The sequence below is a fragment of the Mastigoproctus giganteus genome, chromosome 1 (assembly GCF_048544385.1).
Source record: "Mastigoproctus giganteus isolate SK-2022 chromosome 1, ASM4854438v1, whole genome shotgun sequence".
NCBI lineage: Eukaryota > Metazoa > Arthropoda > Arachnida > Uropygi > Thelyphonidae > Mastigoproctus > Mastigoproctus giganteus.
The window spans coordinates 3,732,066-3,756,480 of record NC_143575.1 but is presented as its reverse complement, the minus strand read 5'-3'; the positions used below and the strand labels follow the sequence as shown (position 1 = coordinate 3,756,480).

Here is a 24,415-nt window from a genome sequence, read left to right as displayed (position 1 = left end):
GTTCCACCTGCACTGTCTGCACCCAGATCATCGAGCCCATTGGCTCATTTTCATACCAACTAAAAAATACTGTTCAAGGCTTAGACCAAAATGGATGTCAGATGAACTGATGAGACTTGCATAGAATGCTTAAAAATTACAAGATACAGAAACCTACAGTAGGTATACACTAGTCTGCAATGAAGTCACAAAGTGGGTTATGCAAGCTAAAATAGTTTATGAGATGTTTCTAGCAAAGATTTCTTTACTTAGGTAAACAACACTATAAGGAAAGGGATGAATCATGTTGGTCTTACAGATATGAAAGTTATAACAGTTGACGATTCTGCTCAGGTTGCAGTGCACACAAACTAAAACACAAGGAATGTTTTAGGGATGGGAATCCCAGAAGTATATCAAATTACAGGGAGCTGAATGATTTTGTGATAAATGAGAGAAATGTGGAAGAGAAATTGTTGAAGCTAAATGTAAATAAGGCACCTGGAGCATATGGGATCTATCCAATTATATTGAGAGAATCAGCAAAAAATACCTTTTGGTGTTGCTTGGTGAAGATGTGGACTTCTGTAGCTGCTGCAAGCTGATAAGTTTTCATTGAAATTTTATCGTATTTTTGAGTTTGCATATTTTTTAAATTTAGCTAGTGATTTTGTAAGCTACAACTCGCTACTCCTACTATCGGTGCAGTGTTTTCGGTGGGAATATTGTAGTGTAACCAGTAGCTCAGAAGAATAGTAAGGTTTAAATTGTAATAAACATTTTGAAGGGCTTATTCACCTTTTGGGCATATATCTGTTGTATTTTTTGATTAGTTAACGTATTAATTTGTGTTTTACAAATAGATTAAATAGGCTTAGTAGCATTCGTTAGCATATTATTTTAAAATTTATTCTCCAACACATCACTTTCTAAGTTACAACTCGCTACTCTTACCGCTATCACAGTGGCTTTTTGGCTGGAATATAGTAGCTTAATCAGTAGCATAGAAGAGTGGTAGGGTTTTAATTGTAATAAATAAGTATTTTGAAGGTTTAGCATTAGCAGAGGCATATGATGCAAGAAAGCGAGCTTATGCAACATCAGCTAAAAAAAACCTCCCATTTCACCTTTCCATTCATTCCAAATGCCTGTCCAGCTCAGCCTTGAATTTATTTAGGCTATTAACTTCCACAACAAAAGACGGAAGCCTGTTCCACCAACCAACTACCTGCTGGCTAAAGGCAAATTTCCGCACATCTATTCTACAACTATCTTTCCTCAATTTGAAACTGTGCCCCCTCAAGTTCTTAGTCTGAGCAAGAGGAAGAATCCCATCAGCATTCAGCTTGCTCAGCCCCTTCAAGGCCTTATACACCTCAATCAGATCACCTTCCAGGTGCCTACTCTCCAGGTGCTGCAATTTGTAGAACTTAAGCCTTTCTTGGTAAGAGCACCCATTTGCTCCCCCCCCTCACCAATCTTGTTTTAATCACTTTTTGGGCATATAACTTTTGTATTTAGCTAAGGATATAACTAATTTAGCATTGTGATCGTTACAGTATAGCATAACTTCATAACATATATCTGGAATTTGATTGCTAAGGTATAACGTAAAACTGTATAGCAGAATATGTATTACTGCATTAGCCTAGTATAGTATTGTTCAGTTAACTATAGTATAGTAAATTAATCAATTAAATTATTAACTTTATTAATTTTCATCGTTAATTAATTAAATAGTATTAAATGGAAACCATGCCCCAGGCTAGAGCAGCAAAGCAAAGTGCACAAAATAGTGGGAGTACTGTGGCTCAGTGGAGGACTGAAGAGGGCGATTCTCCACCACATCACAGCCTAAAGAAATGTATGACTTGTGAAATGTTTGCAGACCTTTCCGGGATGGGACATGATGTAGCCAAGGGGAATGTCTTTGTGCGTGCTTGATGCAAGCAGTGTGAAGAAGTTCGTGCCAACTCAGCGTTGTTATGGGCCTTTACGAGAGCTTGAAGGACAGGGTAGATGCCCTAGAAGGACTTAAATTGGGGCACTGATCAATCTCTCAGCTCCCCACATCAATACCAGAGCTTGCAATTGATCATCAGGTAACATGGTGGCAACCTTCAGGGCAGAATGCACTGGTCCACAGCAGCTAGTTATTGCTGGTGACTCTATTGTCAGGGAGACAGAAAATATATTGTGCAAAAGGGATAGGTGGAATAGGACCAGGGTAAGTCTGCCAGGGACAAAAGTTGATGACGTTGTAGTGCAGATATCATCTTTTAAGGGCACAAAGGGTAATATTGTTGTACTCTTTGGCACTAATGACATTAAGAGTAAGAAATCTGCAGACTTAACAAGTACAGGTCAATATCGAAAAAAAAAAGTCGTGAGTTAGGGTTAAATTTGAAAGTGTCTGCAATTCTGCCCAGACATGATAGGAGAGAGTATATAGTGTTTATGGGACATTGTCAATCAATTCAGCCCTGAAGAGGTTGTGCAAGGCTCACAGGGTAGAAATTTCCTCAGCATGGTCTGTGCTTGTTAACAGGAGAGACTGTTTCTACAGGGCGGGATACACTTAAATAGAAAGGGTGCAAGGATATTTGCTGATGCTATTGAGGCAGTGTTAGGTGGGTTGGAAAACTGATAGCTTGAGGGGAATCACTTATTAATAGATTAATGATAGCCACAGGCAGAGATGAAAATGATTCTTGCACTGCTTCTATTGGAATGAGCAGCAGCCTTCGAAGTGAGATATTGGGGATTTCAAGGGCTGCTGGGAGTCATCATGGAACAAGTAAATACATGGGTTGTGTTAGGTAACTAAGGGTAAGAATAGGTGTATGTATATTGCATGTACACCAACGCTAGGAGTATAGTAAATAAATTTGATGAATTTGAAGTTCTGGTCAAGACATCAAAAGCAGATATTGTTGGAATATCAGAGACGTGGTACCACACGGATATAAGTAGTGCTGAATTGGAATTTGGGGAGTACGATGTTTACAGAATGGATAGACAGGACAGGAAGGGAGGAGGGGTTATGTTGTTAGTTAAGATACACATAAAATCTAGGGAAGTGCATCCATTTGACATTGGTGGACAATGCAATGTTGAGTCAGTGTGGTGTGACATAAGAACTGGGAAAGGTAAAATGAGAGTAGGTGTGTGTGTTATAGGCATAATGAATTTGATGAGTATAATGAGCAACTGTGCAGAGAAATAGAGTGGGCCAGTAAATCAGAATGTCTCATAATGGGGGATTTTAACTTTCCATATAATGACTGGAACTTGTGGGTTGGTCACTGGCACACTTTTGTGGATTTATTGGATGACTGTTTTCTACAGCAACGTGATCAAGAGGCAACCAGAGGGAGTAATACTCTTGATCTGATTATAAGCAGTGATTCTTCATGCACTAAGAATCAGCAGATAAAGGAATCACTGGGTGAAAAAAATATTGATGAAGGCGGCTATTCAACGCAGCAAATTTTTAACGTTTACGAGACTGCTCTGTATTGGAAAAAAATGCTGGATCAAACATACATTGCCAAAGAGGAAAAGACAATCCTAGGTTTCAAGGCTTCAAAAGATAGCGCCATGCTCTTACAGATTAATTTACAGCAGGGGATTACAGATTAATACCACTGATTGTGTACCATTCCGGAAATCCTCGTATATTTAAGGGTATCAATAAAGCCACCCTACCTGTGCATTTCCAATCAAACCAGAGAGCATGATTAACAATATCTCTCTTTGAGGATTAGTTTTAATGCTACTTCATTCCTGAGGTTTAAAAATATTGTAAAGACAACGACGTTCCTTTCAAGATTTTGCTTCTATTAGATAATGCTTCTGGACATCCTATGCATCAGATTTCAAAGTTGATTTCAATTTGAACATGAGAGTCATATTTCTACTTCCAAACAAGATTTCACTCATCGAACCTAACGATTAGGGTGTTATTTTGAAATTAAAAGCATACTATTTATGCACAACATTTGCCTAGGCATTTTCCGCAGTAGACAGTGAGAAAAATTTTATGCTAAGAGATTTTTGGAAATCTTACAATATTTATCATGCATCTTTAAACATTAATAAGGCCTTGGCAAATTACTAAAAGTTGTTTAAATGGTGCACGGAAGAAAATATGCCCATGGCACATAAAAGGCTTCAAAGGGTTTGAAAAAGATGAATCATACGAAGAGGTTACAGAGCTACTTCAATTGGAGGTTAATGCTAAAGATGTGGAGGAGTTAATAGAGGAAGAAAAGAAGGAATTATCTAATGAAGAACTTATTGGCTTGTAGGCAGTGATAGTGAAAGAAAAAAAATGCTGACAAAGCTCAAGATGAACCAAATGAGGAGTCGAGACACTTCATCACCAGAAATGCCACTGCCATCTCGGCAATGGCATTTCGTGAAATTGCATTGGCAATGGTGAGAATTGGATCCTGACAGTGAACGATTCTTAAAAGTTAACAGAGGGGTGAATGATATGCTTGCTTTCTACAAAGAAATCTATGATGAAAAGAAAAAAGCCACCATCCAGTCATCCATTAATATGTTCTTTCGTAAGGTTGAGCAGCCGACCCCTTCTACATCTCCACAGCCCTCAACCTCCGCAGGGCGTTCTTATCAGCTGAAGATGTCGATTCTGGCAACGATGCTCGAGAGGTAAAACTTACTGACATTATGCTTGTCTCCTCTCCTTTTTTGTAATTTTATAATTTTTAAATTTTTAAATTGAACACTTTGGTAATTTTTCCTGTGCATGAGATACAAAATTGAATAAATACAATAAATAATTCTATTCACATGTTCGTCGAACATTTCTTTTTTGATTCAATCAATTTAGTGAGCACAGTTGCGAGTGCTACACAAGCATGGGGGAAATTTCGACTTACGTAAAATCCAACTTATGTAGAGTTCCACAGCACGCAACCCTTACATTAATCAGGGAGTAGCTGTATTATGACAAACCTAGTGGGGGGGATTTTACCAACAGCATAAGAAGATACCTAGGTTTTAACTTATGTGATTGCAATGAACAGTTTTAACTTTTGTTCCTCTATGTAGGGATATCCCTGTGGGCCATTTTTAAAACTTTTTTTGAGTAGTAACTCTAATTTTGATTGGAGTGGATGTGCTGCATTCCTGCCACTGGAACTAGTTCTTCTTCACATGATGTGCCCATGTTGCATGGAAAATTTTTGTGTCCACTGCATTTTTAAATAATTTAAAGGTGATTACAATTAACAGTGCATATTTTTACCAACAATTAAGAAGAAACCTAGCTTTTAACTAAAAAAAAATTTTTACTATTCCTATGGGACAAATTTTTAAGTGCACAGGCTCAACATGCAAACCAGAGATGATTTTTATTAAAAAAAAAAAGGTGGCTGATTTTGATGAAATTTGCCCAGAGGAGGAGATGATAAACCCAACATTTAAAAAAATAAAATGAAATAAAATAACCAAAATTGAAAGGAAAATGAAAAGCAAACCAAGAAAGAAAAAAAAAAAACAAAAAAAAAAAACAAAACAGAATTTAATGGATAATCAAGGTGATTTTTTATACTTTGTTAAATATCATTCTGTGATATTCAACAAGGTATCATTCATAAAAGTAACTCTAGTCACTTATAGTGAAAAGTAAACAAACAAAAAATAATGGCATTTCTAAAATCACCTTTTTTTCCCTTCTCTTACGTAAACCCAGTCTTGCCATTTTAAACAAATTCATTTTTTGCTATACAAGAAAATTGCTCAATTCGCTAAAAATGAATGAAAACTTTCAAAGTTACAGAACTGATAGACAGGTGAAACAAAGTAGCTGGGCCCAATGAGCATTTTGGAACTTGTTTGTTTGTTTGTTATTTGGTTTTTAGGAGCATTAGCAACTAAGGCCATATTGCTCCGGGATATGCGGTGGTCATTCCCTGAACTTTCCACATCCTCCATATTTGGTGGTGATGGGCTCGAACCCCGGTCTAATCAAGAAGCGTGTGCTACGCACTGCTGCTTCTTCCCACCTGGCTACGGAGGCGCCTTTTGGAACTTGTAGGAACACCCAATGGCATAACGTGTTCGGATTGTAGCAAAAGTTTTATCACTTACCTCCATGTTCCAAATAAAAAAAAAAAAAAAAAAAAAATTGTTATGTCTTATTTATTTTATTGTAAATATTGACTTATTTATGGGCATTAAAAAAAAAAAAAAACCCTTAAATTCCACACAACCAAGATAAAATTTCACAACTGTAATTAAACCATTTGATTACAGTTGTGTTTTATCACAGTTGGACTGCCATCAAAAACTGATGACAGTCCAACTGTGATATCAGTTTTGAAGACACCTGGGTATATCTGAGCGTGGTGAGAAAACTGAACTGTGTAAGCTGAATGCACTGTTGAACATTTTGCTGAGGGGGGAGAGGCAAATCCAGACACCAAAGAGGAAAACATTCTCAAAGATTTATACCTGCTAGTCAGCTGATTTCTGGGAGATTTCTGTACAGGTTTTTAAACTTTGGCATATGTATGGAGTGCAATAATGCACAATTAAATTAAAATATATACCTGGTGGTTATAAAATAAGTTTCCCTATTCAGGAGACCCTAGTGTCAAAACGGTTAGAGACAACACTGTGCAAATCAGTGGGTATGTCATTTAGGGTATGGGGAAGTGATTTGTAGAAGAAAAAAAAAATAGTTCAAATTTCAGCCACCAGAGGATGTTATTTGGTTTTTAGGAGCATTAGCAACTAAGGCCATATTGCTCCGAGAATATGTGGTGGTCATTCTCTGACCTTTCCACATCCTCCATATTTGGTGGTGACGGGCTCGAACCCCGGTCTAATCAAGAAGCGTGTGCTACGCACTGCTGCTCCTTCCCACCTGGCTACGGAGGTGCCTACCCCTCCCCCACCAGAGGAGAAACTGGCACTGTAAACATGAGATAGAATACTTAACTTAGGATTAGATTTTAATATCAGAACTTAGAAATCTACAGATATTGTTCTATGTGTTTTCCTTCACTTGAGATGACATTCTGAAAACGGAGGACTGTGTGCAACATAGTTTCACATAGCATCTCATTGGGGATGTTGGCTACATGCTGTTTAATATTTGTTTTCAAATTGACAAGCACCTGTATGCCAACATGGTAAACTCTGTCTTTCAGGTATCCCCATAGACAGAAATCACAGGGATTGAGATCTGTGATCGGGCTGGCCAGAAATTCGGAAAGTCTCTAGAAATGATATGATCATTTCCAAATGTTGAATGGAGCAGTTTCTTTACTTGTCGACCAACATGGGGAGGGGCACCATATTGCATGAACACTATGGCATTGCCTTTCTTGCAGAGTGGGAATAATGTGATCTCTTAGAAGAGCGTAGTACCATGCACTAGTTACCATACACCTTACGGGGCCATGAGGTGTAGACTCTTCAAAGAAAAATGGTCTGATTATAAACTCTACTGTGAATCCACACCATACTGTAACATATGAACTTTGTAGTGGCCTTTCATGCACAGCAGATGGGTGAGAAATTCCCCATATTCGACAATTTTGTGCATTTACAGCCCCATGAGGAGTGAAATGTGCCTCATCAGACCACAAGATCATTTAAACCTGTGTATCGTCAAGTTCCATATGAGCCAGGAATCATAGAGCAAAGTCTATTTGTTGTTGCTGATCACAAAACTTTAGTTCTTGCACTACATGAATCTTGTAGGGGAACCAGAGTAAAATTATTCGAAGCAATTTATGTACATTAGACTAAGGAAGGTTCAAGTCCCTTGACACACCTCTGGCAGGCACTACTGACTGGTAGTGTTTCGCATTCTGACCATTGCAACCACCACTTCATCCACTACCTCCGTTCCGATACGTCTGTCCCATGCCTGGAATTACACCTAACTGCCCGGTCTCTTCAAATTTCTTTATTAGTTTTCGAAGCCCAACTGACATCAAAAGTCCTTTACACAAACCTTTAAGTTTCCGATATTCATGTAGTGCTGCATTAGCATACTATTATTCTGGTAGAACAGTTTTACTAAAAGAGCACATTCCTTTTTGTAAGAACCATAATGGTTATTGACGGTTGCATTGGCCCATCTGCTTTTATCTAACAAGATGTCGTTTGCATAAGAAGTGTGTCTTGAAGTAAATGACAACTTTTACATAAGTGCAGCACAGTTTCCCCTGGTGGTGGAAATATGAACTAATTTTTTTTCTTCTACAAATCGCTTCCCCAATACCCTAAATGACATACCCACTGATTTTCACAGTGCTAACTCTAACTGTAGGCGCCTCCGCAGCCAGGTGGACAGGAGCAGTAGTGCGTAGCACACGCTTTTTGATTAGACCGGGGTTCGAGCCCGTGACCACCAAATACGGAGGATGCGGAAAGGTCAGGGAATGACCACTGCATATCTCCGGAGCAATATGGTCTTAGTTGCTAATGCTCCTAAAAACTAAATAACAACTGTAACCGTTTTGACACTAGGTCTCCTGAATAGGAAAACTTATTTTATAACCCATATCTGACTATAATGCTGTCACAAATCACTATAACGCTCTTTTACAGATTGCATTTTTGGCATATTTAACAAAATCGTTTCATTTGATGGAGTCGATAGCTTGAAAATGAATAGAAAAAGAGCATTAAAATGTTTCCCACGCCGACTTAAGAAATTTTCCCAAGCTCAGTGGAATTTTCTCACACATTAATTTAATTATAGTACAGTGACTTGTTATGTGGTTCCGAGATCAACATTTTAAAAAATGATCAAGTATATTGCTTGTAATCTTTGTGTTATGTGCATTTATCCAAAGTCTAGTGATCACTCAGTACAGTATTAGACATCGTGCATAACGGACAGTTTACCCGAACTGTATCATAATTAATGCAACCAATGCAGTTACATTTTCAAAGAGTTAATAATGGCGGATAAAAATTAAAAAGCAACGTCTGGAAGCAGTACGAGGGCTATAAATGTAAGAAAAAGACTGAATTTGAAAATTAAATTAGACGTTTCGAAGCAAATTGATTCTGGTCAATGACAAGCAGATGTGTGCCATAATTTAGGACTGGCAAGTTTAACTGTAAGAACAATTATAAAAAATAGAGAATTAATTTTAGCAGCGGGAAAGACAGCTGTTCCACTGCAAACAACTAGGGCTAAGCCGGCTATTAGGATTGAAATGGAGAGACTTTAACTAATTTTATTGAAGATAATATCCAATGCAGAATTCAGTTAAGTTAAATATTATAAAAAAGAGAGAGAGAGATTAGCCTATATGATGACCTGAAGAAAACTCACCTAAAAAAAAAAAAAATGTAGAACCATTTAAAACTAGTAAGGACTGGTAGGGAGAAAAAAAAAATGTAGAACCATTTAAAACTAGTAAGGGCTGGTAGGGAGAAGCCACAAGTGCAGATCAAGGAGCTGAAACTTTCAAAAAAGAACTTGTTAAAATTATTGAAGAGGGGTATTATGTGTACTTCTCAACAAGTTTTTAATATAGATGAAGCAGGACTTTTTTGGAAACAAATGCCTAAAAGAAGTTTCATATTGAAAGAAGAAAAAAACATGCCAGGTTTCAAAGCGCCAAAGGATCAGTTGACTTTATTGTTGGGTGGTAACGCTGCGCGGGATTTAAAATTAAAACCCCTTTTAGTTTACCAGGAAGGTGGCCAAAGTACAACCCAAAATCAACACATTTTTCATGGTTAAATTCATGATTTTAATTGGAATTTTAAGTTTAATTTTGATATGTAAGTAGTTACCACATAATTACATACGTATGTAATGCAGAATATTTTATTTGTACAAATATTTGAATATTAAATATTTTGACTGACAGTTGTGCACCTTTTCACTACCATATATTATTGATTAGGAAATATCCTATGGCACCGATCGCAACTCACAAATACTTATGTTACCTTATGAGAATGCGGTGCTTGCTTAGCCCGGATTCAGTTAGCGCTCTGTTTTTCCGGAATGAATTATAAGCATTAAGCGGGAGGTCACTCGTATATAAATATAAAAGAGAGCAAAAAGTAATAACTTTTATGCACAAACCAAAGGCATTTTGTTTCTGCACATCTGCCATATCGCCCATTCATTTCTCCATTCACTGCATGGCAGCATACATAATATCTGCTGTTTCAATTACAATATATATATATGGTATATGGATAGCCTACGTGATATGTATAAAAAAAATAATAATTTCATAATTTCTATGTCGAATTTTAATAAAATTTGGGATTGCTCCAAAAGAGCCAAATATGCAATTTCATAGAAATCCATCCATTGGGAGTTGAGTTATTAAATGTGGATGGAAGTACAGAGAACAAAATAATAATAATTGTCAGATTTTTTTGGTCTGAGTTTAATGAAATTTGAGATGGCTTGCCAAATTTTTCTCTAAAACAACATACAAAACTTTATAAAAAAAACCAATCCACTAGGAATCAAGTTATTACATGCAGATGGACTGACGTGGTGAAGACAATAAGCGCTTTAGGCAGATATACTTACATGCCTAAAAACTGATTATGCCACTGATTTGTTTTAAAATTATTTCAGGATATAAACATCATAAAATTTAGCTATATTATCACAAAATGCAAAAAAAAAAAAAAAAAAAAAAAAACAATATCAGTTACTGTGAAAATATACATTACCTTTTTATTTTTCGTTTTCAGATTTTTCTCCTTATCTCTTTTCTTTCCTTCTTTTTTTTTCTTTTTTGTAACAGATTCAGCATCCCCTCCACCTGTAGTTGTTATTTGTGGAGAAACTCCATCTGCAGGCTTTGACTTTATATCTCCTCCCTCAAGTATTTTAGATTTTTTTTCTTTTCGAGGCTTGGCATTTCGAGTTGGTTGCTGCTTAAACATACGTTTAATTTTTAAAATATTAATAACCACATATTTGGTGAAATATAACATGACTGTTCAGCAATTAAATTAATAACAAATAAAAATTAAGCTAAGCTATACATACGATCTAATTAATAACAATATTAAAATAAGCTGCATTATGCTGTGTGTGTCTGAGCGCATGTGGAAGAAAGACAGAGGGTGGGGTAATTTATGCATGCATGCATACATACATACATGCTAACTTTTAAAAATTTTTCATGACAATTGTAGTATACATTTTATTATAAGTAAAGCCTAATTGTCGTTTTCAATAATTACTTATATAGACAGAGAAATTTAAAAGCAATTGGCAATATACGTGACTTAATTTCTTCTATTTGCCTGTAGAATTTAAGATTGATAAAATTAAATGCGTCAAAAATTAATTAATATTATTATAGCTTATCCAAATGATAATGGTGTATGTATATACTACCTCAGACTGATACAGGTATATTTGAAAAGTGAAATATTTTTGTATAAATTTTAAAGAACCAGTTTTAGAAGCTGTACAACAGATTTTAAGTATTCTCCTCCCCCCAAGGAAGGAATAATTAGGAAGGAAGTAGGATGTGGGATTCAGTTTAAAATATAATTACTGTCAAGGGTAAAGGGAAAGGCTTTTACTTTTGTCAGGGTGACTACAATGGTCACAGACAGTTTTTAAATTCTAACAGCGGAACCAGCTGATTACGTTAACAACAATTTAAACCAGCATTTCTCAACCTGTGGTACGTGTACCACTGGTGATACATAGAAAGATATCCTACATCTGTCTTTCCTCAATTTGAATTTATGCCCTCTCAGATGATTATTCTGAGCAAGAGGAAGAATCCCATCAGCATTGAGCATGCTCAATCCATTCAAGGATTTATACACCTCTATCAGATCTGCCAGTGCCTAGTCTCCAGACACTGTAGTTTGCAAAACTTAAGCCTTTCTTCGTAAGAGCAACCCTTTGTTCCATTCACTAATCTTTTTGCCCTTCTCTGTACTCATTCCAGCAGCTCTACATCCTTCTGAATTTTGAATTTGCTGTTGGTAACATCATCAGTTGGTCCCACTGTATAGAATTTAAATACTGTCTCAGACCATCGTAATCGCCTTTACAAAAGCAATAACCCTTCCCTTTATCCCTGATGGTAGTTACCTCTTTGAGTGAATCCCACTTCAGCACACTGTGATCACTGCCACCTAGTGGTTCCTTTATTTGCAGATTCTTAATGCACGAAGAATCCCTACTGATGATCAGATCAAGAGTATTACTCCTTCTAGTTGCCTCCCGAACATGCTGATGTAGAAAACAATCATCCAATAAATCCACAAAAGCCTTGCTAGTGTGTGCGTGACCAACCCACAAATTCCAGTTAATATCTGGGAAATTAAATTCCCCCATTATAAGACTCTCTGATTTACTGGCCCACTCTGTTTCCCTCTACAGTTTCTTATTATACTCATCAGAGTCATTAGGCCTATAGAACACTCCTACTCTCAATTTTGATCTCCCAATGCTTATGTCACACCAAACTGACTCGACACTGCACTGTCCAGCAATGTCAACTGGCTTCACTTTCTTGGATTTTATGTGTTTCTTAAATAATAGCATAACCCCTCCTCCTTCCTATCCTGTCTATCCTTTCTGTACACATTGTACTCCCCAAATTCTAGTCCTGCATTATGACCGAACACCTCTAAGTCAGAATCCCGTCTAGCCACTGCAATGATACTGTTCGTGCCTCACGAATTGAAAGGCCACGCTAGCCGAATTACTCTCATGCTGTTACGGCACGATCGCTCTGGCGATGAGGCCGCTAGAACGGGAGCATCACGGCAGCCGTTGAGACCATGTGGCCGCTGCTTGTGAAAAATAAAACATTAAAAATTTTCCCCTCTAAAGGCAAATAATTACATGTTTTATCTATCTTTTGTCAATCTAACAGGAGTTCACATATGTGTTGATTTTCAAATATTTTGTTTGTTCAACCTCTGAGCAGATAGCTATATATTTGTCAGAAAGTTCAAAAACATGACCGAGTCTTATCTCGTGATGTTTGCTATTCCATCCTGGAAAACTCTCTTACACGGTAGTGTTGCTGTCTATATGCACTGTTGCTTTAGTAAGTTACTGTGCAGCACTGAGGATTTAGTAAAACAACTGCAAATGAAATATTTAAAAAATTGGACAATTTTACGACAGAACATAATATTCTTTGAAAACAATTGTATTGGCATGTGTACTGATGGAGCTCATGCTTTAAGTTCACTCACTACAGTATTCAACATGAAGCCTTGGTTGCAAAAGCAATACCCGAAGAACTGAAAACTTTTAGATCAGTCGGTTAAGATTATAATTTTATTAAATCCCATGCACTAAATTTACAAATGGTCAAAATTTTATGCCAAGAGATGGGGAGTGATCAAAAAAAACTACTACTGCGTAGCAAAGTTAGATGGTTGTCTAGAGATAAAGTTTTAAATCGTCTTTTTGAACTTCACTCGGAAGTGCGAATTTTCCTTTGTGATTCAAAATGTGAATTAAAAGACTATTTCTTTGATGAATTATGGTTGGCTAGATTAGCATATTTAGCTGATATTTTTGGAAGACTTAATGATCTGAATTTAACATTACAAGGACCAAATGTGACTTCTTTCACTGTTAGTGACAAAGTAAATGCAACAGTAAAAAAACTTATAATTTCAAATTGTATTTCCCAGAAAATTGCAAAAAAGAAAAAAATTGGATCAGGAATCCATTTTCTTCAGATTATGTCCCAGAATAGCTTTCTTTTGAAGAAAAAGAGCAACTTTTAGAAATTTCTTGTGACAGAAACTCAATGGATGATTTCAAAAACAACAGTTCAATCAACTTTTGGATTAAGCATAAGAAAGGTTTTAAAGAAATTTCAGAAAGAGCAATAAAATTTTTAATGCCATTTTTTTTGACATATTTATGTGAAACAGGATTTTCTTTTAGGCTGTATTTAAAAAAAAAAAAAAAAAAATATGTATAACAAGACTCACTTTGGAGCCAAATTTGCTTTTGAAATTAAGTAAAACAGAATCATATATAAAGAAAGTAATTACTGTCAAACAAGCTGAAGTGTCACATTAAGTCAATTATTTTTGTTAAATATTTGTTTAAGTTATCCCGATTTATCGCATTTAATTGTTATTGATTACAATTAAATCACCATGTTAATCAAGTATTTTATAGTGTATTTTGTATTAAAAATTAAATGAAAATATGTATAATTTATACTAAATAAATGAGAGCTTATAAATGCTCAATTCTTCCTACATTCTATTAATATTTGAGGAATGAACAAGGAATTACCTTGTTTTCAGTCAGTGGGATTTCTTCTTAACCAACTCTCCTTATGCGAATAAATTATAAATGATATGTTAAAATAAATATTAAAATAATTTAAAACTCATAATGTGTTCCGCACTATCAACACACGGGTAGGCTAACATCCAGGACTGTAGTGGTGAACCCCAACCCGACCCCAGAAATATAAAACCCCCAGGCAACCTTTAGTGATGGAAGACATTTTATCATGAACGCAAATTTAAAATACAATTAAAATCCACAAAAATTTCCTCACTTAAGTGGACCAATCCCACTGAAACGTAAAATAATGAACCAATGTATACTCTCCACCATGACTTAGGAAGTGAAACTTGGGCACTCAGCAAAAGAATGGAAGAGAAACTGAGACCTACACAGCGAAGAATGGAACGAATTATACTGGGAATCAAACTGTTAGATAAGAAGAGAAACACATGGATTAGGCAGCAAACTCAAGTAAAGGACATTCTTATCAAAACTAAAGAACTAAAATGGTCTTGGGCAGGACACAGCTCGAAGACATGATGACAGATGGACTAAGAAAATAACAGAATGTTACTCAATAGGAGCTAGAAGAAAACCTGGAAGACAATGGCAGAGATGGATAGATGAAATTCATGAGTTTGTGGGTAGTAAATGGATTGCCATTGCACAAAACAGAAGGAACTAGAGAGGCCATCATCCTGCAGTGGACTGAAAATGGTTGATGATGATGAAGTAGACCAAAACTTTTCGACAAGTGTCATGTTCACAGGGTAGGAATAAAACTAACGAAATTTGTGCATGTTCGGAATCTTATAAATAGGAGATTGGTCTTTGGTACACATGCATTTGAATGACCACGAATCAGAAATAAGAAATGGACAACGAATGTTAATCAAGTTTCTTTGTAATTTCATTTCTAAAGTTTCGAAAATCAATAACTTAGTATAATTATGTTGAATATTTAAAATTTTGGCTTCATTAAACAGGAATGTGTGGTTTTTCATTTATTGCTTGGAATAGTTCCAAAGCATTTGCACTTGATGCATGACTGATGCTTCATGTTGTTTAACCCTTGAGTTTAAAACAAATCTGGTAGATCCAATGTAAGTAGACTCACAATCCTTACATGAAATGTGGTAGACAAGGTCATGTGTTTGTTCGAAGGATGACAGTACCGAGTGATTTTTTAGTGTCGCATATATAATTTATGGCCCAGTTTTGCTGCTATTTACATTTCTGTACCTTTAAAAAGGTTGTTGTTGGCATTGTAATAAAATATTTTTTTATTAATCCTGTCATTATGTTTGTTGTTGATTATTTTGTCTTACACTTCTAATTTAATACTATTGATAGGGGTGATAGGGTATATAGTCTATTTACGTTGTAGAGCGGATATCATCTTTTAAGGGCACAAAAGGTGATATAGTTGTACATGTTGGCACTAATGATATTAAAGGTAGGAGACTGGCGGAATTACTTAACAAGTACAGGTCACTGTTGAAAAAAAGCCGTGAATTAGGGTTGAATTTGAAAGTGTCTGCAATTCTGCCCAGACATGATAGGAGGGAGTATATGAGAGCCATGTCAATCAATTCGGTCCTGGAAAGATTGTGCAAGGCTCGAGGGGTAGAATTTTTTTTCAGCCTGATCTGTACTTGTTAACAGGAGAGACTGCTTCTACGGGGATGGGATACACTTAAATAGAAAGGGTGCAAGAAGGTTTGCTGATGCTATCGAGGCAGTGTTAGGTGGGTCGGAAAACTGCTAGATTGGGGGGATACAAGGACTAATAGATTAACAGTAGCCACTGGCAGAGGTGAAAGTGATGCTTGCACTGCTTCTATTGGAATGAGCAGCAGCTTGGAAAATAAGATGCAGGATATTTCAGAGTCTGCTGGGAGTCATTGGGGTACAAGTAAACACATGGGTTGTGTTCGGGTAGCTAAGAAAAAGAACAGGTGCATGTATACTTGCGTGTACAACAATGCTAGGAGTTTGGGAAATAAATTTGATGAATTTGAGGTATTGCTCAAAGCATCAAAGGCGGATATCGTTGGAATATCAGAGACATGGTGTCACACAGATATAAGTAATGCAGAACTGGAATTTGGGGAGTACAACGTCTACAGAAAGGATAAACAGGATAGGAAGGCAGGAGGGGTTATGCTATTAGTTAAGAAACACACAAAATCCAAGGAAGTGCAGCCAGTCGACATCACTGGACAGTGCAGTGTCGAGTCAGTTTGGTCTGACATAAGCATTGGGAGATCAAAATTGAGAGTAGGAGTGTGCTATAGGCCTAATGACTCTGATGAGTATAATAAGAAACTGTACAGGGAAATAGAGTGGGCCAGTAAATCAGAGAGTCTTATAATGGGGGATTTTAATTTCCCAGATATCGACTGGAATTTGTGGGTTGGTCACTCATACACTAGCAGGGCTTTTGTGGATTTATTGGATGATTGTTTTCTACATCAGCATGTTCGGGAGGCAACTAGAGGGAATAATACTCTTGATTTGATTATCAGCAGTGATTCTTCATGCATTAAGAATCTGCAGATAAACGAACCACTAGGTGGCAGTGATCACAGTGTGCTGAGGTGGGATTTGCTCAAGGAGGTAACTACCATTAGGGGTAAAGGGAAGGGTTATTGCTTCCGTAAAGGCGACTACGATGGACTGAGACAGTATTTCAATTCTATACAGTGGGACCAACTGATGATGTTACCAACAGCAAATTCAAAATGGGAAGCATTCAAAGAACTTATCTTGGAAGCTACTAGGCTTTACATACCAATTAAGAAATATTGTTCAAGGTTTAGGCCAAAATGGATGTCAGATGAACTAATGAGGCATATGGCAGAGAAGAAAAATGCATGGGATACTTACAAATTAACACATGACACAGAAGCCTATGATAGATACAAGTTGATATGCAACCAAGTTACAAAGGAGTTTAGGCAGGCAAAGGCAGATTACGAGAAATCCGTGGCAAGGGATGCAAAGAAAAACAGCAAAGAGTTCTTTACTTATGTTAACTCTAGAAGGAAGGGGATGAATCAGATTGGTCCACTTGATATTGATGGGTCAACTGTTGATGATCCTGCTCAGGTAGCTAACAAACTAAATGAATATTTTGCATCGACATTCACACATGAGGAGTTATTCAGCAAGAAGAATACCAGAGGTGTATTCAAAGCAGTAAGCTACAGAATCTTGAAATAACTGGGAGTAAAGTGGAGGAGAAACTGTTGAAGATAAACACAAGAAAGGCACCCGGGGTGGATGGGATCTATCCAGTTATATTAAGGAGGCAGCAAAGGAAGTAAGCAAACCCTTAGCCATAATTATGAGAGCTTCCTTGGACTCAGGGGAGGTACCCATAGACTGGAAATGTGCAAATGTGACCCCAATTCACAAAGGAGGATCAAAGGCTGACACAAGTAATTATAGACCTGTGAGCTTAACTTCTGTTCCAGGAAAATTAATGGAGGCACTGGTTAAAGAAGCACTGCAGGATCATTTAGACAAGACTTCAGTTATAGCTCAGACACAGCATGGTTTTGTTAAGGGGAAGTCTTGCCTGACCAACTTGATTGGATATTATGATGCAGTCACAAAGGAACTGGATGCAGGGAATAACTTTGATATTATATACTTGGATCTTAGAAAGGCTTTTGATACTGTTGCACATGGAAGACTGCTACACAAATTGGAGCAGTGTGACATTGGAGGCAATTGCTGCTATGGATAAAGGGGTGGTTGAGGGGGAGAAGACAGAGAGTGGTAATCAATGGACACTGCTCATCGTGGACTAATGTTATTAGTGGAGTCCCTCAGGGCTCAGTGTTGGGTCCATTATTGTTTTCTGTATTTATAAATAATATTGATGATGGTATATCAAGCTTAATGTCCAAGTTTGCAGATGATACAAAGGTTGGCAGGGCTGTCAAGGACACTACTGACACTATGCTGCTGCTGCAACAGGATCTGGAAAGGTTGAGCAGATGGGCTGAGAGGTGGCAAATGAAGTTTAACATTGACAAATGTAAAGTACTACACATGGGAAACAGCAACCCCAGAACAACGTATCAACTCTGTGGTACTACACTGACAGTGGTAGAGAATGAAAGGGACTTGGGGGTGGTTGTGCAGGCAGATATGAAGTTCTCTGAGCAGTGCAGACGGGCTGCAAGAGTAGCTCATGGAGTATTGTCAATGATATACAGGAATTTTTCCAGCAGGGATAAGGAGGTGATTATTCCATTGTATAAGGCAATGGTCAGGCCACACCTAGAGTACTGTATACAGGTCTGGAGGCCTCATTTCAAGAAGGATGTAGAGCTGCTGGAACGAGTACAGAGAAGGGCAACAAGATTAGTGAATGGAACAAAGGGGTGCTCTTACGAAGAAAGGCTTAAGTTTTGCAAATTACAGTGTCTGGAGACTAGGCACCAGTGAGGTGATCTGATAGAGGTGTATAAAGCCTTTAATGGTTTAAGCATGCTCAATGCTGATGGGATTCTTCCTCTAGCTCATAAAAATCACCTGAGAGGGCATAAATTCAAATTGAGGAAAGACAGATGTAGGATAGACGTGAGGAAATTTGCCTTTAGCCAGCGGGTGGTTGGTTGGTGGAACAGACTTCCATCCCTTGTGGTGGAGGTTGATAGCCTAAATAAGTTTAAGGCTCAGCTGGACAGGTATTTGGAACGAACAGAGGGGTGAAGTGGAAGTGGGTTTTTTTTTTTTTGGCTGATGCTGCATAAGCTTGCTTTCTTGCATCAAATGCCTCTACTAATGCTAATGCTAATGCTTAATGTCTAAGTTTCCAGATGATACAAAGGTTGGCAGCGTGGTTAATGACAGTAATCAGGGCTACTGCAACAAGATCTAAAAAAAAATTAGGCACATGGACTCAGAAATGGCAGTTGAAGTATAACATTAACAAATGTAAAGTACTGCATACGGGTAGCAGTAATCCCAGATTAATGTACCAGATTAATGTGTGGTACTACACTCAGGGTAGTGGAAAACGAAAAAGACTTGGTGCAGTAAGATATGAAGTTCTCTGAGCAGACAGGCTGCCAGGACAGCTCATTGAGTTTTGTCAATGGCATACAGGAACTTTTATAGCAGGGATAAGGAGGTGATTATCCTATTGTACAAGGCAATTGTTAGGCCACATCTTGAATACTCCACACAGTTCTGGAGACATCAGTGTTCTAAAAATTGCAGCATCTGGAGACTAGGCAACTGAGAGGTGATCTGACTGAGCAAGCTTAATGCTGATGGCATTCTTGCTCTTGCTCAGAGTGCACACGAGGGAGCATAAATTGAAAGTGAGAAAGGATGGTTGCAGGATAGCTGTGCGGAGCTCATCTTCAGCCAATGGGTGGTTGATTGTTGGAATAAACTGAAGGAAAAATTAGGCAAATTATTAGAGGGGATAGACAAGTGATATGGGAGATGGTTTGTTTTTTATTATTATTTTTTTTATTTGTTGATGATGCTTTGTAGCCTTGCATTTTTGCATCACGTGCCACTACTATTAATAATACTTTACCCATTGGCCCAATTAAAGAATCAAGAGATGAATCCAAAAAACACTGCTTATAATATACTTGGTTATTTGTAAAAGAATAAGAGAAGTTTACCTCAATATGATACGTAGAACACTTCCGTATGATACTCTCCAGAAATTAAAACGAATATAACATTACAATAAAAAATTGAAAACAATAAAAAAAAACAATTGAACACAATTAAAAATTAAGTAAAAAATTAATTTAAAAAATTTAACGAAAATATTGCAAAATGATTTTTATTCCTGAAGCCGATAACGCTTTTTGACCTTATGTTGTGATCACAGAAATGAAAATACAGGAATGAATTTAAGGAATTTTCATTCCCGTGACCATGATATATGGTTGAAAAGTGTTGTCAGCTTCAGGAAGGAAAACTGTTTTGCAATATTTTCGTTAAATTCTTTTAATTAATTTTTTACTTAATTTTTATTTGCGTTCAATTGTTTTTTTTAATTGTTTTCAATTTTTTACTTTAATTTTTACTGTAATGTTATATTCATTTTAATTTCTGAAGAGTACCATATGGAAGTGTTCTATGTATCATATTGAGGTTGTAAACTTCTCTTATTCTTTTACAAACTTTGAAATCAATGTAGAACATATTGAGCATCAGCTCTGGTTTATACTATCAAATATACTTGGGTGTATTCTTTATATGGTGTAGACACTATCACTGGGCAACAGTCAGAAAACAGTGGTTCTTATTTAATTAAATATTATTTTAAAAACATTAAAAGGCTATCATCTTTTATTTCATTATTCTCTTATTTTGATTTACTATTGGTCAAAAATGTTTCATTATATTCTTATAATCCTCTATTACTTGTGTATCATCAATTATGAAGAGAAAAAAAAAAAAAAAAAAAAAACCCCAAGAGAAAATAAAATATTTAGTCATAACTGAATTTAAGGAAAAAAGTGATGATGTTAGCTTATTAAAGTTCATCAAATTAATAATTAATTTTAAAAAAATTGTTCTATATATTTATCATTGAAAAAGTAAACAGTAGAGACCTGCACAGTTAGCCTGAGTTATGACACTTTAAGCAAGAGGTTAAGTTAAGATGGTTTATATTGTAAGAATAATTTTAATACAATTACTCTTACACTTTATAATTATATTTTTGATTTTTTTCTTTTTGTCATATGTAATAATTATAACAATACTACAATAATATTTAATTTAATATAATAATTTAGTAATTATTTAAAATAATAATACAGAATAAATAATAAGAATTAAATTTAATATTTTATGGATTTAATCTTGAAATTTGCAGATGATGTCAAAATTGGTATTGTAGTTAATGATCACTGCCAAGCAGCACTTCTTCAGGATGATTTACAGAGTTCAGGGATGTTCAGAAAAATGGAAAAGTTTTAATGCAGGAAAATGCAAGGTCATACAATTAAGGAATAGCAACCTAAAGTAACTTATACACTTAGTGAGGATGAATTAAAAATAGTAGAGGAAGAAAGGGCTTTGGGAGTTATATGATTGGAAATGAATCTCTCTGAGCAGTGTACACAGGAAGCAAAGAGGAGCAGCAGCATGGTTTCGTATTGACAATTTATTGAACATTTGCTTATAGAGATAGGGAGGTCATAATCCTACTGTACAAAGCAATTTTAAGATTGCCCTTTCCAAGTATGGAGACTATATCTGAGAGAGAGAGAGAGAGAGAGGGGGGGGGGGGCATTGAACTTCTTTAATGGGCCCAAAGATGGTGCAACCCACTTGGTGAGTTTGGCAAAGGGGCATCCATATGATGGGGAAAGATGTGGAATATGGGGCTGCAGAGTTTGAAACTAGTCACCTTGTTCAAGGTCTTGAGGGAGAAATTAAAATAAATAAGGTTGAAAATTTTACTGTTATAAATGATTCCAGACCATAAATTCAAATTACAAGGGAAGGGGTTTAGACTGGAACATGGGAAGTTCTTTTTTTTTTTTTTTAAGTCGGCAACTTAATTACTGGAATAACTTGCCTCTGTGGCAAGCTTGGGGAGATCCAAAGGTCAATTGGATGGGTAACTACATGAGGAGGGAGTCAAAATAGTGGTTTATTTTATTCTATTTTTTTGGCTGGTGTAGCAGAAAAAGTAGTACAGGCTTCTGTGTACCATATGGCTAATACCTAATTTATTAATTTATCCCTCCCATCTTCTTTTTGTTGCTGTTGTTAAGTACTGTTTTTCTTTGTATTGTATCTTACTTGGTTTGGCTATTCTGCATGCCTATTCTTAATTTAGTTCAATATTGTTTTATTCAGGCAATATGCAGTATGTATATGCATTGCAACTACTAACGTTTGATTTATCTTTTTTTTTACTTTCCTTATTATTTTTCTTACTTTCATCTAGTATTTTTGTTTAATACATAACTTAAACTTAATTTTCGTATGTTACAAGTAGTAGTGGATGCAACTGCTATCTGTATCTTGGCTACTTTCTATTAGCTTGGTTAGCAGGGTTTTTTTTTTTTTTTTTTAGCTTTGCTTTGTGAGTGCTTTCTTCTGGTACATGTTAATTCTCACCACATAAGAACCATCATTATATAAATCTATTGTATTGACTTGCCAAATACTTATCAGTTCTATTATGCACTGATATTTTTAACATTTGAAATGCAGCAAATCCATGACCACTGTAGGCCTCATGACCTTCCAATGAAATGGGCTCAATGATCGGTTTGTTTTGATTTGTTTTTGGTTCACAGTGCACACAGTGGTATTTCAAGGAATTTGGCAGTGAGTTCTATTCAGGAAGCACTGCTAAATTTATTCTAATTGGCTATCATTTCTAAAGTAATTTAGTAACATATTCCTTTACAACATCCTTATTCTTAATCTATTCCCCCCCCCTATTTTGTTGTAGTTAAGTACTATTTTTCTTTATTGGCCATTTGTATTACTTGGCTGGGCCATTCTGCACATCAATTTTTAATTTAGTTCAACACTGTTTTACACACACACGGGGGGGGGGGGGGGGGGGGAATAATAAAAATGTACCTGAAATCAGCTTATCAGTTGGAGGTGGCCTCGATAGCCAAATTCATGAAGATCTTGAATCCTGTACTGGCGCATTGTATTGAATGACTTCTCAATGTTCAGGCATATAATGACTAAGTGTGCATTCCCGAGAAAGGCACTGCAAATAGTTGCCTCAGTTTTGATCATGGGATCACATATCGACCTCAGTGTTTGAAAGCCAAATACATTTTCAGTCTCCAGAGCTCTTTTTACTCTGGCATCAATTAAGTTTTCCAATGTTTTCCCCATATAACTAGTTAGGCATCGGGCAATAATTTTTGGTTATGATTACATAGTTGTGGTAGTGCAGTAAAGTCAACTTCATTTAAATATGCAATCACAGAATAATAAATTCCGCCAGGACCTGTAGCACTATTCTTGGACTGTAAGCAGATTGCGCAAAGCAGTTTTAAAAGTTCAGTTTGGACTTTTCTGACAGCTGAAACTGGTTCAAACGACATACCTTCGTAATGTCAAAAGGCCCAAATTTTTTTTTTTCCATTCAGCTTGTATTATTGTATTATTTAATGATAAATGCCCTCAAATTGTATTATTTGAGGGCATTTATCATTACTTCATTTGATTTTATATAGATTGAAGTAACAGCTGTGGATCTGTTTACAGTGCTAGCATAATGAGCCTATGTTTCTTTTTTACTCATTCTTTATATATGATGAGCTTTAGTTCTCACTTTCTTGAACTCCATTGAGTAATCTCATACAGTTGGGTATTTGAGAAGTTTATTCCAACAATTATTCCTTTCCTTTTTTTTTCACATTACAGAGTTTATGGATTACTTGGATCTACACAGAGAATTCTATATTGTCATTATTTGTTGTTAATAGAGTTTACTACAGAGTGAGTACTGTAGCATGAGACAACAGAGATATCCAAATGTGCCATTTTTTGTTATTTTATTCAAATTCTAGGTGGTAGATGACTTTCATCAACCCGTGAAATACCACCACTTTGCTTATTGGAGGCTTGAAGTGGTGAAACCCATGTTTACGTCTCTAGAGCAAAGTTTCCGGCATCCCCCTCCCCCATACTTCTCCTTCAACCCATGCACGGTACTAGGTTTTGATACCTTTCATGTTTGGGGTTTTCATAAAAAAAAAAAAAAAAAAAAAATTGCTTTGTTAAATTTCCAGGCTGTTTGTATAAATTAATAAAATAAATTTTTTGTTTATACTTCGGGACGCCGAAACGGTCAGAGGAGTTTACAAGATACACAGAATACAAGAAACAGCATTGTATTCAGCAGTCAAGGGCTTGAACCCCGGTATGTCAGTCTGAGGAGGAGGAGAATTTGTCCAGAGTCTATGGATTTGTGGGAAGTGGTTATTACCATGAGGGCTCTCAGCAACTGTCAGCTCTGTGAGAGGAAATAAACTTAGAGAACATACTGAAAGACAATTGCTGAACTGGACCAAGATGTTATATGCACAAAGCCTGAGCATGAGAACATAATGTTTCTCTTTTGTCAAGATGCAGAGAGCCCCATAATGGATGGTGACCATTCCAGTCACTGCCCATTAT

General features: G+C 36.4%; 1 protein-coding gene across 3 annotated transcripts in view; it reads right to left on the bottom strand.

Annotated features, from left to right (window-relative positions):
• Positions 1-24,415, bottom strand: part of Chd1 (chromodomain-helicase-DNA-binding protein 1) — a 606,282-nt gene that overhangs the window by 66,032 nt on the left and 515,835 nt on the right. For all 3 annotated transcript variants that reach the window (XM_090371234.1, XM_090371253.1, XM_090371245.1), the window contains exon 32: positions 10,684-10,887. In XM_090371234.1, the coding sequence (XP_090227360.1) occupies positions 10,684-10,887 (204 nt within the window). The remainder of the gene's footprint in view (positions 1-10,683; positions 10,888-24,415) is intronic.